Here is a 17,471-nt window from a genome sequence, read left to right as displayed (position 1 = left end):
CAGTAAGAGGTCCATAGACAGTGATCTTCATAAAAATGTTTAGTACGCCTCTTAAAAAAAAAGATTTAAAAAGACATTGTCTTTTGACAGGATCAAACACTTCTTGGAAAGAAAAAAATAAACTAACTTCAGAAGCATATGTAGATGGTACAGAGGCATGTAAAATTTATTATGAAGTAGTGAGAGTACTTGGGTTTTAAAGAGGTGGTTTATCTGAGGACTGATTACATCAGGAATATTATCCTTGACTGTATGATTTAAATAAGAAATGCCCACAAGGCTACCTTTAAAACATACAAAGGTTCTTAAAAACAATGCTAGTTCCTGCTATTGAGTACAAAAGTCTTAAGGAAGTACAAAGATTAATGATGTAAAAGCAAGAAATAAGAAGGAATGATAATATGGGCTAATTTTAGTTCATGTTCTTATTATAGCTAAATATATAATTTCTTCTTCATCCTCTTATTTTATCTTTCAGGTACCACTGTCAATGCTCAGTCGCAGTGTTGAAAAGACATTTGGTCCAAGGTGGAGTAACATAATTGTTTGGGCATCACTAATACTTGGGCAGCCATTATGTATTATGATGTATTACCATGATTATGTAATCACTCATCATGGTGAGGCATTATTAGAAGCTTATGGTCATGTATAATGAGATATTATGTGAATATCCTCCAGTTTCTTGCCTACTGTGTAGGTACCATTTACACAAGACACAGTTTGGAGAGTAATTTACAACTCTATAGGATACTGTCATTACTAGTACTAAATAACATTGTATAACAATGTGATAAGACTGTTACTAATGGAATGCCTTGTTTCCTAATGTATATAAAGAGTGTTCAATGATGTCTATTTTCATATGATTAGTAACTTTATTTATGTAAAAAATACCAGTTATATATGATGATCAAATAAAAATTGTTGTACTGATAAGGTTCCTCATTTGTATTAATAATTATCTTGGTACAATGTTCATTTAAAATTTATAACAAAAGTTAATCTTCTGAATTTTACCATCTGTTGTAAAAAAAATCCTAGTGTCTGTAGGAGGCCAAATAAAAAGAATAATTTTCTGTTGATAGAATATAGTGGCATATAATCAGTGACTTCATACTATGCTGTTTGTTATAAGTAGTCTTGGGTGTAGGAGATATGGTAATGGTAATCCATATTAGTGACCCAGTTGAAGGAAAAAATCGAAAACTTGATTGATATTTGAATTCCCACCCACTCCCCTTTATGAATATTAGTTCAACTGAGTATTTTTCTATCACTGTTGTAGCTGATGAATTCCCTCCAAAAAAGAAAAACAGTACTTTATGCTATTTTTAATCTTATATGGTCAATAAATTTCCCTGGCACAATTCAGGATAGGAACATCAATTAAATTCCTTGTTGCCTGGAAGTACAGGTACAATACAATACAATACAATAAAACTACATAGTTACAGTAACCATGCTTGGACAAAGATTCAGGACAAACAAGACACAATTCCATGCCAAACACAGCTCCTTCATTAACTTTCAGTTAAAATTTTAGAATAAATCTCATTCAAAACTGGTGAATGGATTATTTCTGGAGATTTGTTCCAGTAGTTTCTTGCCTGGAGAAAATATGAAGTAAGTGTGTTCTAGAATAGGCATCAAATTTGACATTACAGAACTTGAAAGCCATATAATTTGGCTAAGGTCTAAGGTAAGCAGTACTTTTCTTGACCTATATAATCAATGTTGACCAGAATTACTGTAAATCCTATGTCAGAACAATTGTCTTAGTGTGTTCTATCAAACACAAGACAAAGACTGTTGGAAATATGTTTAAAGGTGGACCTATTTTGTGATGTCAGTCCTCAGGTACATTTTGGATCCCACTTCACTTTACTACTTGCAGATATCTTTGAAATTTTCTACACTTTTAATCCAACACAAATGTACAAAGTTTAAAATGCCATATAGTAAACAAGATATGATACCATATGTGGAAGTTTTTTAGGGCAGATGTGTGCTGGATAGTGTTAGCATGTAGATTTGATTACATATAAATTAGACCAAGTACAAACATAAAACATTTTGTCACTTATCTGTACATACGGGTTTGGACAAAAATATGGAAACACTATGAGAAATACATACTTGAACATAAACACAGGTGCTAGCCAAGCCTGCAGGTTGTGCTGTTGTATTTGACCCTCAACAGCACCTGTGCAATGTTGTCAATACACACCAAGTGTCAGTTGTGGTAAAAATAGTGTTGTTTGTAGCTGAGAGTGCATTATGTCAGATCTAAGTCAATTCAAATGTAGGAAAATTGTTGATATTAGTTTTGTAATAAATTAATGTGTTTTTATACTTCCAAGATAAAATTGTATGTAGCATATGTATTACCTTATAGCCATCGTTGATATGATTTTTGTTACTCAATTTAAAAAATACCAGACACACACACAGTCTCCTGGATATCATGTTTCTTCTGTCTACTTCAAGATTCAAGATTCTTTATTAGCCATTGATCATGCAAGATGAAATAGGCTTCGTCAGTACATAAAATAATATTAATATTCCAGACACTATATATAAGGCATAGATATAATTAGCATATGAGTAACTTACAAATAACATAAACCTTAAGCAGGTGACTATAATGCTTAATACATATTCTTGTTTCAGATACATACAAAGGTACCAAAAATGAGTTACATTGTAGTAGCAAACACAGTAATTACGTAACACATCATAACACTGGCAAATAAAGTAGTTACCTAACACAGTTGAAATACAAAGGTATTAGATATGAAATATTTTGTAACAGTATATATAGTAGTTAATTAAGTTAATTATGCAATTACAGGTTTATCTCTGTGCTACTCAGATCATAATATTCTTGCATAGAATAAAATGGATTGTCAGATAACCAATTGTACAAATTTTGTTTAAGAATTTTTGTGGGCATGTCCCGAGCAGATTGTGGTAGTTTGTTGAATATTTTTAAGGTATTCACTTTGTGTGAGTTACTACTTTTTGTTAGTCTGTGTCTTGGTATATCATAATCTGCCTTCCTTCTAGTGTTGTAGTTATGAATTTCTTCCCTGACAACACCTTCCATACCATTGTTTTTAATGTGTAACACACAGATATAAATATACAAGTTTACAATGGTCAACAGTCTTAGCCTTATAAAGAGAGGACGACAGTGCTCCGTGGGACCGACTTTACACATTATGCGCAGCATCCTTTTCTGCATCAACAAAATTTTGTTACTGTGAGAGCTGTGCCCCCATATGAGAAGGCCATATGTAATATGTGACTGGAAAAGTCCACAGTACATTGTTCTCAGAAAGTTCATGCTAATCATGTCCCTAAGTTTCCAAAGGAGATAGGAGACTCTTGAAAGCTTTTTGCAAGCCTGATTTACGTGTTCTTCCCAATTAAGTTTGGAATCAATATGGATTCCTAATAGTTTTACAGTTTTGTTTTCTATGGTTTTGGGTAACCCTAAGAGAAGCTGTTGTGTTTTCTCTGAGTTACACAGTAATTTATTGGATGTGAACCAGTGGATGGCTGATTTGAGTGATTCCTGTGTGTTATTGTCCAAAGCTGAGATGTTCTGATGTGAGGTGAGGAGGGTTGTGTCATCTGCATAGCATATGGTAGTACTATTTATGTGATGAGGTAGGTCATTGATGGCTATGATGAAGAAAAAGGGTCCCAGAACCGAGCCCTGTGGTACACCAGTACTAACTGCTGCTACATGGGAGTAATTATTTTTAACTGAGACAAACTGTCTTCTATTATGAAGATATGACTCTATTACTGCTAATGCTGGGTTACATACACCATAAAATTCTAGTTTTGCAACCAGGGTGCCAAAGGGAATGCAGTCAAAAGCTTTGCTCAGATCACACAAGACAAGTGACACCATATTCTGGTCTTCAAAGGCTGTTAATGTCTGGTCAACAATTTCCAGGATGGCCGCAGTGGTATTTCTGCCCTGTCGGAATCCGAACTGACTATTGCTCAAAAGGTTGTGTGTCTCAAAATAGCTACTTAATTGAGTGTACATAAGTGACTCAAATACTTTAGAAAATATTGGCACAATTGAGATTGGGCGATAACTTTTAGGAAGATGTTTGTCACCCTTTTTAAACACTGGAATAACTTTGGAAATTTTGAGGGAGTCGGGAAACACTCCTGACTGTAAACATTTATTAAATATGAATGCCAATGGTTTAGCGATCGAGTCTACAGTTTTTTTTACTATGTAATTGGAGAGCCAGTAGCAGTCCATACTTTTAGAATTTGAAAATTTTGTGACTGTTCTTTTAATCTGAGCAGGTGTGATACTATACCAGTTAAAGACATGATCTACTGGTGGAAGGGCATTAAGTAAATCGCTTGCAGATGTATCTGTTTTTTCTATCTTACTTTCAATTTCTTTAATTGAGCTAATGAAGTAGTCATTTAGTTCCCTTGGAGTGAGCTGAGTTTCATGTGTGTGACGTGTGGGATTTTCTTGTGCTACAATCTGCCATGCTGCCTTGCACTTGTTTGTTGCACCTTCTATGTACCCTTCATAAGCAGCCTTTTTTGTCTGTATCAGCTTAAGTTTGTAGAATTTTTTACATTTTTGGTATGCTGCATAAAAGGTGCCCTCCTGCTCTGATCTTTGTTTACATGCATTTTTATATGCTGTGTATAGTACGAGCATGTTTTTTCTTATCTGGACCAGTTCGTCTGTGTACCATTCCAGCTTTTTATTTTTATATGTTCCAGAAGAGTTGGTTTTAATTAGTGGTGAGCATGAATACCATAATTCTGTATAATTTTTAAGGAAGTTTTCAAAGGTAGTTTCAACATCAGACTTCTCAGATGAACACTTATAGACAAAGTCCCAACTTGCATCCTCTAGTATACGAATAAATGACATAATGTATTCTTCTTTTTGTCTTCTTACCCATGTCATATTGTGCACACTAGTGGAATTTGGTTGCTTACTAAAGAGATTGAGAAGCAATGGGTCGTGGTCTGCAAAGCACCCATTTGCAAGGCTAACAGTGTCAAATTTTCTTGTTATTTATGCTATTGATAATGATGGTGGTGGTGGTGGTGGTGGTGGTGGTGGTGGTGGTGGTGGTGGTGGTGGTGTGGTATTCATATGCATTCATGTGGTTTCTTTTATAGTAATATTGATCCTGTTAATACTGATAAATCTAGAACTTTCCTGTTTTCGTTTTTAAGTATTAGGAAGTGACTGGTTGGGTGACATGTCGAATTAGATGCCATCGGCACATCATTATTTGCATACATGCATTCTACACAAGTCAAACCTTATACTCTAAATAACTTGACACAGTCTCATCATTTTTCCTTTTTATTAAATGCAAAACATTTTGTCACATTGTACTTAATATTCTCATTGTCCACAATCACCAAGATTCTCTCCTCCCAGCCATGACTTTGAACATGACTACTAAGAAATTGTGTAATGGAAGAGATTTATTTTGGCAAACAATAGGTGAATTCACTCAAAATAAAATGTAAGTCACTGCTTTGAAAGGTGCATAACAAGGTCCACCCCAACACAATGGGAATATTTTCTGACACACAATTAAAAGTTGGAGTCTGTTCGGAAGCTATGTTGTGTTCAACAGATGGTTAACAAGGTATTGTCACGGGGGAACAATAGTACAGGCATGCCACCCAGCACTGCACCATTTGGGATGGGGATATCACCTCAATTGTCATGTGTCCAGTTGCATGAAAGTCTGTCAAAAACACAGTTCAAAGTTTTTGCTCCAGATAAGAAAAGTCGCCACTGCATCGCTTTTCATAAATTTTTTTGAAGGGTGTACTAGTGAGGTCATAGGCTGACCAACAAAGAATTCACTTAATCATAGGTTTGATACAAGGTGAAGCCTTCCTTTAAGCCACAGAAATAGCAGAGAATTGTCAAGATTGTAAGCAACAAGATAGTGTGTTTAACTAAGTAGTGGTCTTGGTGCATCCAGGAAAGAGTCCAAAAAGGCTTTAACCTGAGACCCTTTAGTAGCAGACAAAGTAGACTCCGCAAGAACTTTGAAAAATACCTAAATAAAATTGGGTACTGTAGTGAGTTCATATCTAATTGGGATGTTCTTAGTGTATTGGTCTAAACTGCCACTTGATCTGGACAAATCAGTTGATGCATCTGAAAATGATCAGAAAACCTTTCTGTGCTGGATGCTAAGTTACACAAATGGACTGATAGTAGAACACATTCTTGCCACTCTTCGGTGGGTTCATGCTTGGCTACCATGGGGCCCCAGCCTTTGCAGAATTTTTTCCCTTCCGTGCTGCACGTCTGTCCTCTTGCTATTCTTTCCCCTTCCCTTGGGAAACAGGTCTGGGGTGTTGTTGGGAATGTTCTGCATTGTCTGTTGCTGAAATAAGATCAGTCTCACCTTTGTTTTTTACCCCCGTTTCCTTTTTGTTTCCCGCCTCCTCTTGTATCTTCTCTTGTCCTCCGCTCTGGCGTTTGAGGTTCTTCAGGGAGGGATGATTGCCTGAGCTGCAACTTTCCCAAACTGCCAATTGGTCCCTGTGTTAAGTGTTCAGGAGGTGTGAACAATCACCTAAGGCGGGTGTGCCCCCTTGTGAATGGAGGCCCCCAGTTGGAAGGAGCAAACCATCGAAGATGCTGGCAATCATGGGGACTTTATCACAATGAGTCAACTATCTTTCCACTCAATGTCTACGAAACATAAATGTAATGAGGCTAATGATTCAAAGACCCTTCCTACTGCACCACAGTTCCTCGTGGTCTTATATACTGAAGATGGTCAGTCCTTTGCCACAGTAAATCAGTTTATTATTCAGAATGTTGTCGATGCAATTGCCAGCCCTGAGAAATCCTGCTCTCGTTTACAGAATGAAACTTTGCTTTTGGAGATCACTTCTCATTCTCAAGCACAACTACTGCTTGTTGCCTCGCTTCTCTGCGGGTACCTTGTTCAAGGCCTGTATAACTTTGAATTCTTCGCATGGTGTAATTTACACCAGGCTGCTCGATGGTCTAACGGAAGCCAAAATCGTTCTCTCTGATCAGAGAGTCATTGCTGTCCATTGTGTAATGACTAAGGTAGATTCCTCCTTAGTGCCCACCCACAGTCTATTACTCACCTTTGATAGAGTGGTGCTTGTGTAAAAGATCAATGTAGGCTATGAAATTATCACAGTCCGGCCATACATTCTGAACCTGATGCTCTGCCACCAGTGTCATCATTTCAACCACACTAGCAGGTCTTGCCAACACCCAGCCAAATGTGTAACCTGTGGTAGGGATGTGCCAGAGGGCGATTGTCTTCCTCCTTTTCCATGCTGTATCAACCGCAATGGTGGCCATGCCCCATTTGTCTTGATAAGTGGGCTGTCAGAGGGATCTGGGTAAAGGAAAATGTCTTACCCAGTTGCTTGCAAGTTACTGGCTAGTCAAAAGCCCTGCATTCCTCCATCTGGCACCTATAGTTCTGTCCTAGTTACCTCTCGCTCCATGAAGGACATGGTCACACAGGCATGCGACCTCCAGTTCAGCTCTGAGGTTGTGAAATCACTGTGTCAAGGCAGCATCTCCCAAGACCTGTCAGAGAGGTGCCCTCTTGGCTGACCACCTTAACCAACTTAACCCCTTCTGTATTGACACTGGAGCATCCACTTTCCTTTCAGACCCCACACACAGCTATTCCCATTTGGACCTACCTTCTGCACTTCACAGCTCGCCAGTCATCTTGAGTGGTCCATTCTTTCTGACACCTACTGGAGCGACCATTTCCCATGTGCTTTCCGTTTGCTGACTCCTACCCCATCTGTGTACACACCAAAATGACAGCTTACTAAGGCTGACTGGCAGTTTTTCCCCTCCATAGCAACCTTCAAAGAACAAAATTTCCCCAGTTGTGGTGACAAAGTGGAATATATTACCAACGTTTTCCTTACTGCTGCAAAGCATTCCATTCCTCACACTTCCTCTTTACCATGTTGTGTCCCAGTCCCTTGGTGGACTGAGGCATGGCATGATGCAATTTGCAAATGGAGATGGGCTCTCCACGATTTTAACTGCCACCCTATGATGGCAAACTGCATTCATTATAAACAGATGTGTGCAAAGTGTCATCGTGTTCTTCGGGATAGCAAAAGAGCTAGCTGATTTTCATTGCCTAGTTTTTTTTTCAAAGTTCCTCTGTTGTGTGGGCCAACCTCAAATGGCTCTCTGGGACCAAGATACAGTAGCAGACAATGTCATCGCGAACCCTATTGCCACATCCAACACCTTGGGCCACCATTTTGTGGAAGTTTTGAGCTCTTCCCACTATTACCCTGCCTTCCTCCACCGGAAATGAGCAGAGGAGGCTCAGGCGATACCCTTCTCTTCTCCAAATTGTGAGTGCTACAATGCCGCCTTTACTATGAGGGAGCTATATCATGCTCAGAGTTCATCCCGATCCTCCGCCCCAGGGCCAGATGCCATCCAAATTCAGATGTTGCAGCACCTTTCTCTTGCGGGCAAATACTTATAACCACATCTGGGCAGAGGGCACATTCCCTGAATGCTGGTGTGAAGGCACCATTATACCCCTACCTTAAGCCCGGTAAGGACAGAAACCTTCCCTCTAGCTACCACCCGATCTTTCTTACCAGCTGTGTTTGCAAGGTGATGGAACGTATGAGTCATGCCTGGCTGGTATGATGGCTTGAGTCTCGCAGTTTACTGACTAATGCACAGTGTGAATTTAGAGTCCAGTGCTCTGCAGTTGACCATCTTATTACTTTGTCCACCCATATCACGAATGGTTTTCTGCAGAAATCCCAGACTGTGGCCATGTTTCTCGATTTGGAGAAGGCATAAGACACCTGTTCGAGAACTGGTATCCTCCGTACTCTTTACATATAGGGCTTCCAGGTCTGCCTACCCTGTTTCCTTAGATCATTTTTAAAAGATTAGGTTTTCAAGGTGCATGTCGTTCTGCTTTGTCAGACACCTTTATCCAGGAAAATAGTGTGCCTCAGGTTTCCGCGCTGAGTGTTGCCCTCTTTGCTATTGCCATTAACCCTACAATGGCCTATCTCCTGCCGGGTGTCACTGGCTCACTTTTTGTTGACGATTTTGCCATCTATTGCAGTGTTCCAGAGACCTGTCTCACTGAGCAGCATCTTCAGCGATCTCTTGATTGTCTTCACTCCTGGAACATTGGCAATGGCTTTCGTTTTTCCACTGACAAAACAGTCTGCATGAATTTCTGGCGGCACAAATGGTTTCCCCCATCATCTTTACATCTTGGGCCTGTTGCCCTTCCATTCATTGAAACTACAAAATTCCTGTGGCCTATGCTAGATAGGAAACACTCTTGGTCCTCTCATGTGTCTTACCTGGCAGACCGCTATATGCAGTTCCTCGATGTCCTTCGTGTCCTCAATGGTACTTCCTGTGGTGCCGATCGAACCACCCTCCTCTGTCTGTACCAGTCCCTTGTCAGTTTGAAACTCTACTATGGGTGCCTTGTTTGTGTCTGCACATCCATCCCTCTTAAGCTGTCTCAACACAATCGACAATCATAGCATCCATTCAGCCGCTGGCGCCTTTTACACTGGCCCGGTTAAGAGTCCGTATGCTGAAGCTGCTGAACTACCACTGCCTTACCACTGTGACTTTCTCCTCAGCAGGTATGTATGCTGTTTGTGTGACATGCATGGCCACCCATCCTATTCCTCCTTTTATGATTCCTTTGATAACCAGTATGGAATGCGTCCCTCACTTCTGTTGCCTCTTGGAATTTGCTTTTGGCACTTGGTACAGCAGCTTAACTTCACACTACCTTCAAATTTCCCTGTGGGTGTGAATCCTTCACCACCTTGGCTTAATGAAGCAGCCCATGTTCACCTTGGCCTTCATTCGCTTCCTAAGGATATTACTCCAGCCTCGGTCTATCGCCTTCAGTTTCTTGACTTACACATGGAACTTCGTGATAGTACCTTTATATACACTGACGGCTCTGACCGACCATGGGGTCAGGTGTGCCTTCATCATTGGCACCCATGTCTTTCGATATTGGCTTCCGGTACACTGCTCAGTATTTAGTGAGATCTTCACCCTGTATCCGGCCACAGAGTACATCTGGTGACACAGCCTTTTCAATTGTGTCCTCGGCTCACTCACTCAGTGCCCTTCAAAGTCTGAGCGCTGTAAAGCACCCATCCCTTAGTGCAGCGGGTCCAGGAAAACTGTCACCTGCTCAATCTTGGTGGAGCCATTGTAATGTTTCTGTGGGTTCCTGGTCATGTCGATCTGCTAGGAAACAAGGCTGCAGAGGCTGCAGTCCTTGCACCTCAGCCCAAGAGTTCCTATATTCCCTCAGATGACCTCTGTGTTGCTGTCAGTCACAAGGTGGTGTCCCTTTGGCATCACCAAAGGTGGTCCCTTCACGAAAAAAAGCTCCAGCTTATTAAGCCTCTCCCAGCAGCTTGGATGGTCTCCTCTCAGCCCTCCCACTGGGAGAAGATCTTAACTAGGTTGTGTAGTGGGCACTGCATTTTAGCCATAATCATTTGATAAGTGGCACTATGCCGCACCCCGCACTCACTTACCCACCCACCTTGTACATACTGTGCCCAAGTTTTAACTCTCCACCACTTCCTGATGATGGAATGCCCACTTTTTAACTGTTTACATTCCTGTTTGGGTTTGCCGTTGGAGTTATCAGCCATTTTAGCAAATAATGCATGGGCTGTCAACCGCATTTTACTTTTTATCTGCCAAAGCAATATGGTGAAGGCCATTTAATTTTTAGTTTTGGACCTCCATTTCTGTATGGTGTTTCTTTTAGCCCTTTCTTCAAGTGCCTGGTTTTAACTGCATCTATTACGTCAGTTGGGGCTGATGTCTAGTCATTTTTTAACTCTTCTCTGTCTTCATGGTCTATAGTTTTGACTTGGGCACTGATGACCCCAGTTGTTTCCTGTACTCTAAAGCAAAACAAGACCAAAACCAACATTCTTGGCATTGAATTTCTATGAGAGGAGGATGCAATAATTAATTTCTTATCAGGTAAATGTTTTTCAAACATATGTAGCCAAAATGTTGTAGTAGATTTAATAAAAACAAAATAAGATCATGGTAAATACTGCCAGACTTCAAGGGTAAGACTATTTAAGACAGACACACTGTACATCAGTAGCACTCTCACCCAGTGGTCAGGTAGAAGTACTGAAAATCTGGTGAAAGGCACCACCGTGGAGTTCATTGTTACTACACTGCTACGAACAGAATTAAGAGATGTTTTTCTGAAGTATATACATGTATTTGCAAACAAGCCTGGTATTAACATGTACCAGTATGAAATGGAAGTTTGTCCTCACCAGCTCTATTGTTACAACACAGCTTCCACCCTTTGGGCCAAGATGGTAGCAGTCACCAATGAGATAAAACAGATGCTGGGAAGGAAAATAATTGAACCTTGCACATCATCTTACTGTAGTTTTCCTGTAAGAAACTGACATGAAAACTTGGATAAAAAAATTACAGGAGGTCCATGGAGTTAAATATCTCACTAAATTTAAGATGTTCCTATTGGCAGGTAAGTCTCGGTAAGAAATATAGAAAGTATACTGCCTTTACATTCAAATGAAGAAGTTACCAGTGTTATGTACTAACATTTGGTCTGGGGATCCAGGCATGTTCATAACAGCCTTAGACACTGCATCGGGGCCTGAACTAGTAAAGTGTAAAGTTACATATTGATGTTATATTTATACCCATGTGTACCTGGGAAGAACAAGTCAATTTGCTAGAATAATTTACAGAAATTTTCTGAAGCAGGGCTGACTGTAACCCTGAAAAAAATTGAAATTTGTGAGTGACAAAACTAAGTTTCTTTGGAACATAATTTCATCTTACAGGTATCATACCAGATATCATGTCAGACATGACAAAAGTGATGCAGTTATGGATTTACCTTATCACAGTACAAAATAGCTTAAAGCATTTTTCAGGTTAAATTAATTGTTTTGACTCTTGTCAAATCAGATTTTGAATAGTACTCTTCTATTACATCTATTGAAGACAAATGTCATGTGGGAGTGGGCCAGCACCTGCAAGCAAGACTTTGATGTTACAAAAGATGATTTAATTAACTTGAATGTTCTATACCATCCAGACATGTTCAAAGATTTTTGCTTGGTGACTGATGCATCATTTTGTGGTGTAGGAGCCCGTTTATTTCAAGCAAATGAAGAATATGGAAATAGATACTTGTTTTATTGGTTTTGTAAGTTGGAAATTTTTGGAGTGTGAATGCACCTAATCAACCAGAGTTGGAAACTCAAGCAGTAAGATGCACATTTTAAAATTTTAAATATTATATTTAAGGAAAGAACTTGAGGTTTATTGTGATTATCAGGCATTGAGTTTATCATCTTCCACATTATTGTATCTGCACTTGGTACATTGGTCTGTGTTTTTACAAAAATGAAGTTGAGGTCCTTACATTACACTATATCTTACCGATAAGCTAAAATAATATTACAAATTACAGGATGTTGTTCTATTTATAGACAGGATACTTAACCTCACATACTAGGCATTTGTATTCCAGTTGCATGTGAGGATGCCTTATCTGGTACACATACAGTGCATGGGATCACTATGGCACATCTACGTTTCTCAATAACAGCAGCTTATTTATATTTTCCAAACATGAGAAGACATACAGCACTTGTAAAAACATGCCTTTTGTGTCAAAAGGCAAAGCCCATAAATAAATGCTGTGATACGTTACACCCTAAATACCCAGAAAACCACTAGAAGTTATTGCAGTTGACATTGCAGATCTTCACCATTGGCTAAAGGAGTAGTTAAGTATGTGGTAGCACTATGACATTTTCACAAATTGTTACATAGTATGTTACAAAGTCTCTTGCAGCAGGTCTTATTATTGAATAAATAGTGAACAGTTATATACCAACAGTTGGCAAGCCTGCCACATTGCTGTGAGATATGCTGAAAGTTTCACTTGTCAAACACTGGACTCAGCAATTACACTACTACCCTCTTGTTTGTGATGTGTTTATCATAAGTTTGTTGAGTTTATTTTTTGAGATCCTGTGCAGTTTTACACTAAAACATGGGATTTTTGCCTTGGTTGTTTTAGAGGTAACAAGGCACAAAAAAAAAAAAGCTGAGAGAAGCTGTTGGTGCTTGTGTAGGGCCCTTTACTGGGCTAATGACACCCCGTGCTGCCATAAAACTAAAATACTGTTGAATAACCACCATAATAAAAGAACTGTTACAATTCTGTCTGTGCACACACAACAAAGAATTGAATAAAAGAAACTTCAGTCCACAGATGGTAGATCAACTTTAACACTTCGTGTAATGAAAGTCAATAGTTGAAAATAACAACTCATATTTCATTTCTTGCTGAAGTTACTTGTGTATTCTGAAAGAAAACATTTGTTCATGTGGAAAATGTTCATGGAAAGAAGTGTGTGTTTTAAGTGCAAAGTGACACGTTTGAATGCTGAACAAAACAGAAAACACAGGTATGCACAAAATGTGACTCTCAATTAGACAAAAAGCCTGTGAAGAAAGACAGCATAACCTAAATCATCAGTGTTAATTGATGAAATCACTGACCTGAAAATAAGTGTTGATTTTAAGGGTGATGTCATAGATTCACCACATAGGAGTAGAAAGGAAGGGAAATACGTCAGTGAACAAGAAAAACTATTAAAATGTACAAATAAAGAGTCAAAGTACTGATGAGACTTTTCACATACATGAAAGAATGAGGCCTAATTTGGATTATGTGGTACCAGTGAGAGAAGTGCAGCATTCTGGCTATGTAGGAGGATAAAGGAGGAATTTTGTAATTTATTTGTGTGTGATTACATGCATAGCTACTGGTAGTACAATACAACAGTATACAATCTAAATTCACTTTATAATAGGAACTTAAGAATGTAGTCCAAATTATTTGACATAATAATACTTCAGATTTTAGTTTCTACAGTAGGCTATAGCAACACTGCTCAATGAGCCACAATTTTAGACTTTTTTGAGTGTCTTTCCAGTTACTACCTTCAATTTATTTGGCAGTGCATTGAAGTCCCCCCCCCCCCCCCCCCCGTCTTCTGTTTATCATATGGAAATTTTGTACTTGTTTAGTATTGCGATCATGAATTTCTGCATTACAACATGTATTTGTTATCTTCTACAGTTATACTGTTGTTTAAAACACGTACATAGAATAGATAGTCTGAATTTAAAAATCTATAAACAATCCCTTACATGATGTTCTAGCATCTCTTTTGTGTAATACTCTCAAGGCTATTTTCTAGAGTTTAGTCGGTCTACATGAGTTTTGGAAGCCCCGCAGCACAATGAAAGGCCATATTCTAGAAATGGATGTATTAAACTAAAATAAATCCTCATTGTTTGGATATTGGTGTATGGAGCTAGTCTACTTAAAACATATAGGCTAGACTATAGCCTTGCACATACATTGCCAGGTTGTTTTGTCCATAGTAGTTTGCTATCTATGCATATACTTAGGAATTTAGTCACTGCAGTTTTCCCTAAAATATTACTATCTTGAGAATCAATAAAACTATGCAAATCACCAGTATTGACGGGGGGATTATATTTGTGTTTTGTAAGTTGACTTTCGGATTGTGATTTTCAAACTTTTCCTTTGCAATATCTACAAATTTTTTTACGTCAATGCCAAGATTAAGAACATTTCCCCAACAAAGGCCTGAAGTGTCGTCTGCATACATTGTAATGAAGGCATCACTTTTTACTATCTTTGGGAAGTCATTAACTTAACACATAAAAAGAAAGGGACCAATTATTGGTCCCTGAGGCACACCAAATTTAATATTCCTGATACTTGACGTATAACTTTTTAATGTTTCTCTATTATTGTGTGAGCTTGAGGTACACTGTCTTGTTTTTTAAATATGATGAGGTGCAATAGTTTTCCACTTATGCTATCTCTGGCCAGTTTTGACAAAACTACCATACGATAAACCCTATCAAAACCCTCTGATAAGACTAGGAAAACTTCAGCTACTTGCATTCCTTCAATTTTGTCAAGAGCTTTCAGCATAAATTGAAGTGCTGGAGTCATGGTGCTATGACCACTTCTGAAACCATGCCGAAAATCTCCCAGGATGTTGTGCCTATTATAATGCTCTAACATGTATTTCAGAATTATTTTTTCAATTAACTTCATAAAAATGGAAGTTAAAGCGAGTGGTCTGTAATTTTCTACTAGTTATCAATTTTCTTGTAGAGAGGTTTAACAATGACTAATTTGTCAGGGAACACACCTCATTTTAAGACACTATTAGTTGCACCAAAGGATATGCCAGACAAGGATCTCCCTTTAGCACTAATATTTGGCCTAGATGGTCAGAGATGTGAAATTTCATCCCAGCCAACGGATTTTTTGATTTTACATTCTCTGATGATTAGCTATAAAATATCCTTGATTTCAAGTTCATGGAGTTGATTTGGTTCAGAATTATCCTCAGCAAGACTTTCAACAGGTACTTTATCTGTGGTACCAAAGTCAGATTCTAAGATATCTATGAAATAGTAGTTAAAAATTTTACTGGTCTTTTGAGGATTGGTGACATCAATACTGTCATTAGATATTTGTATGCTGTTACCTTTTAGTTTTGTTTTGTCTCTTATTTCATTTACTATTGACCAGCACATCTTGGAGATACAAACTGAGTTTTGTACCTTCGAGTTAATCTTTTCAGCCTTCAATCTTTTGACTTGCTTGCGAAACTGGTACTCATATTGTTTGTAGTAGTTGGCTTGATGGTCAGAGATGTGACCATTTACAACAGCAGCTGTGGCAATATTTCCACAATTAGTAATAACATGGTCTATAGAGCTTATACTAGTTGGAGTGATTCTAGTGGGTGTGTCTCCCAACAGATCTTTTGCACCATAAAAATGGATACAGTCTTTGAAGTGTTTGCTTTCTTGGGAATCTTGTGATATGTTGACATTAATGTCCCCTAATGATATAACATTTATATGTTCTTGCTAGGACATTAATTTACATAATACTGTATCAAAGGAATTAAGAAATAACTCAAAATTCTTGTCTGTTGTGTACTTTATCTTAGCATTGTATAGATCACCAAATGGAAATTTTAACTTAATTGCTACAATTTAACAGTGCAAATCGGGGAATAATCTTTTTACCCAAGTGATATCTTCATAAGATTCTACTAAGTTATTTGTTCTCGGGTAGATAGCCACTCTTCCACCTTTATGGTTAGAACGACAGTAAAAATCAGTTAATGAATAATTTTGGATTTTAAACAAGTCTGTTATCTGCAGATTTTTGGTGTTCACTGACAACTAGTGTGTGACGTGTAATATCTGTAAGATTGTTTTTGACCACTATCTTATTACCTAATCCCTCTACATTATAATGTAGGAAAGAAATATTGCTTTCTTCAGGTACATTTGTGCATGATCATCCCCTATTCTGCTTATTAGTTTCCCTTATTATTTATAATGTTGCATATGTTAGTAATCATCTTAGTGAACGTATTGGAGCCTAACCTGTTTGAGTACTATATTTCTACAGACATTTGTTGCTTAAAAACTTATTTGGATCAATAAATATTGCTTCTAGATTATTACAGATCTGTAGATTATTACGCTGATTACAATTCTTGAAGGCCAGTAAAAGTTTCTTGCTGATCGGATTATGTTTCTAGTTTAACTGACAATTTCTTCCTCGGTGGTGCTGCATAGTGAATTTGTTCCTACATGAATGTAAACACCTTTGTAGATTCTTGTGGCTTTGCCTGAAGATCCCTGATTTGAATTTCGAATATTGATCAAGAGATTATTTAATTGATGGGTCTTGATACCAGGTACAGTCTTGAATTTGGCACATCAACACTTTTTAGTAGCTAGTCACCTATAATAAGAAAGTCTTCTTGATTTTCCTTTTGAGTACTGTGAAGACTAATTCATTTTTTCTCTGTATGTGACGTTGTTCCAGTGATATTTGTTTCTTGGAAATGTTTTTCACTTTGCACTTCTTCACAAACAGTGGATGGATATTAAAGGTTCAGAAAAATGGGTATCATTTCACTGTTAAGGCGCGTTTCGTCACAGGGTTATTTGGAAAGCGTGATAGCATTACGGAGATGTTTAGCAAAGTCAAGTGGCACTCTCTACAAGAGAGGCGCTCTGCATCGCGGTGTAGCTTGCTGTCCAGGTTTCGAGAGGATGCGTTTCTGGATGAGGTATCGAATCTATTGCTTTCCTCCTACCTATACCTCCCGAGGAGATCACGAATGTAAAATTAGAGAGATTCGAGAGCGCACGGAGGCTTTCCGGCAGTCGTTCTTCCCGCGAACCATACGCGACTGGAACAGGGAAGGGAGGTAATGACAGTGGC

At 38.4% G+C, this 17,471-nt stretch overlaps 1 protein-coding gene across 1 annotated transcript in view; it reads left to right on the top strand.

The window, feature by feature from the left end:
* The window catches only part of LOC124798201 (diacylglycerol O-acyltransferase 1), a 144,746-nt gene extending 143,810 nt beyond the window's left edge, over nt 1–936 (top strand). Inside the window, exon 12 of the mRNA XM_047261502.1 lies at nt 479–936. Coding sequence (XP_047117458.1) covers nt 479–655 — 177 coding nt within the window. The 3' untranslated portion in view covers nt 656–936. The remainder of the gene's footprint in view (nt 1–478) is intronic.
* The last annotated feature ends 16,535 nt before the right edge of the window (nt 937–17,471 follow it).

This window comes from Schistocerca piceifrons, chromosome 5, assembly GCF_021461385.2.
Source record: "Schistocerca piceifrons isolate TAMUIC-IGC-003096 chromosome 5, iqSchPice1.1, whole genome shotgun sequence".
NCBI lineage: Eukaryota > Metazoa > Arthropoda > Insecta > Orthoptera > Acrididae > Schistocerca > Schistocerca piceifrons.
The sequence above is the reverse complement of the archived record's forward strand: the minus strand, read 5'-3'. Positions and strand labels throughout refer to the sequence as shown.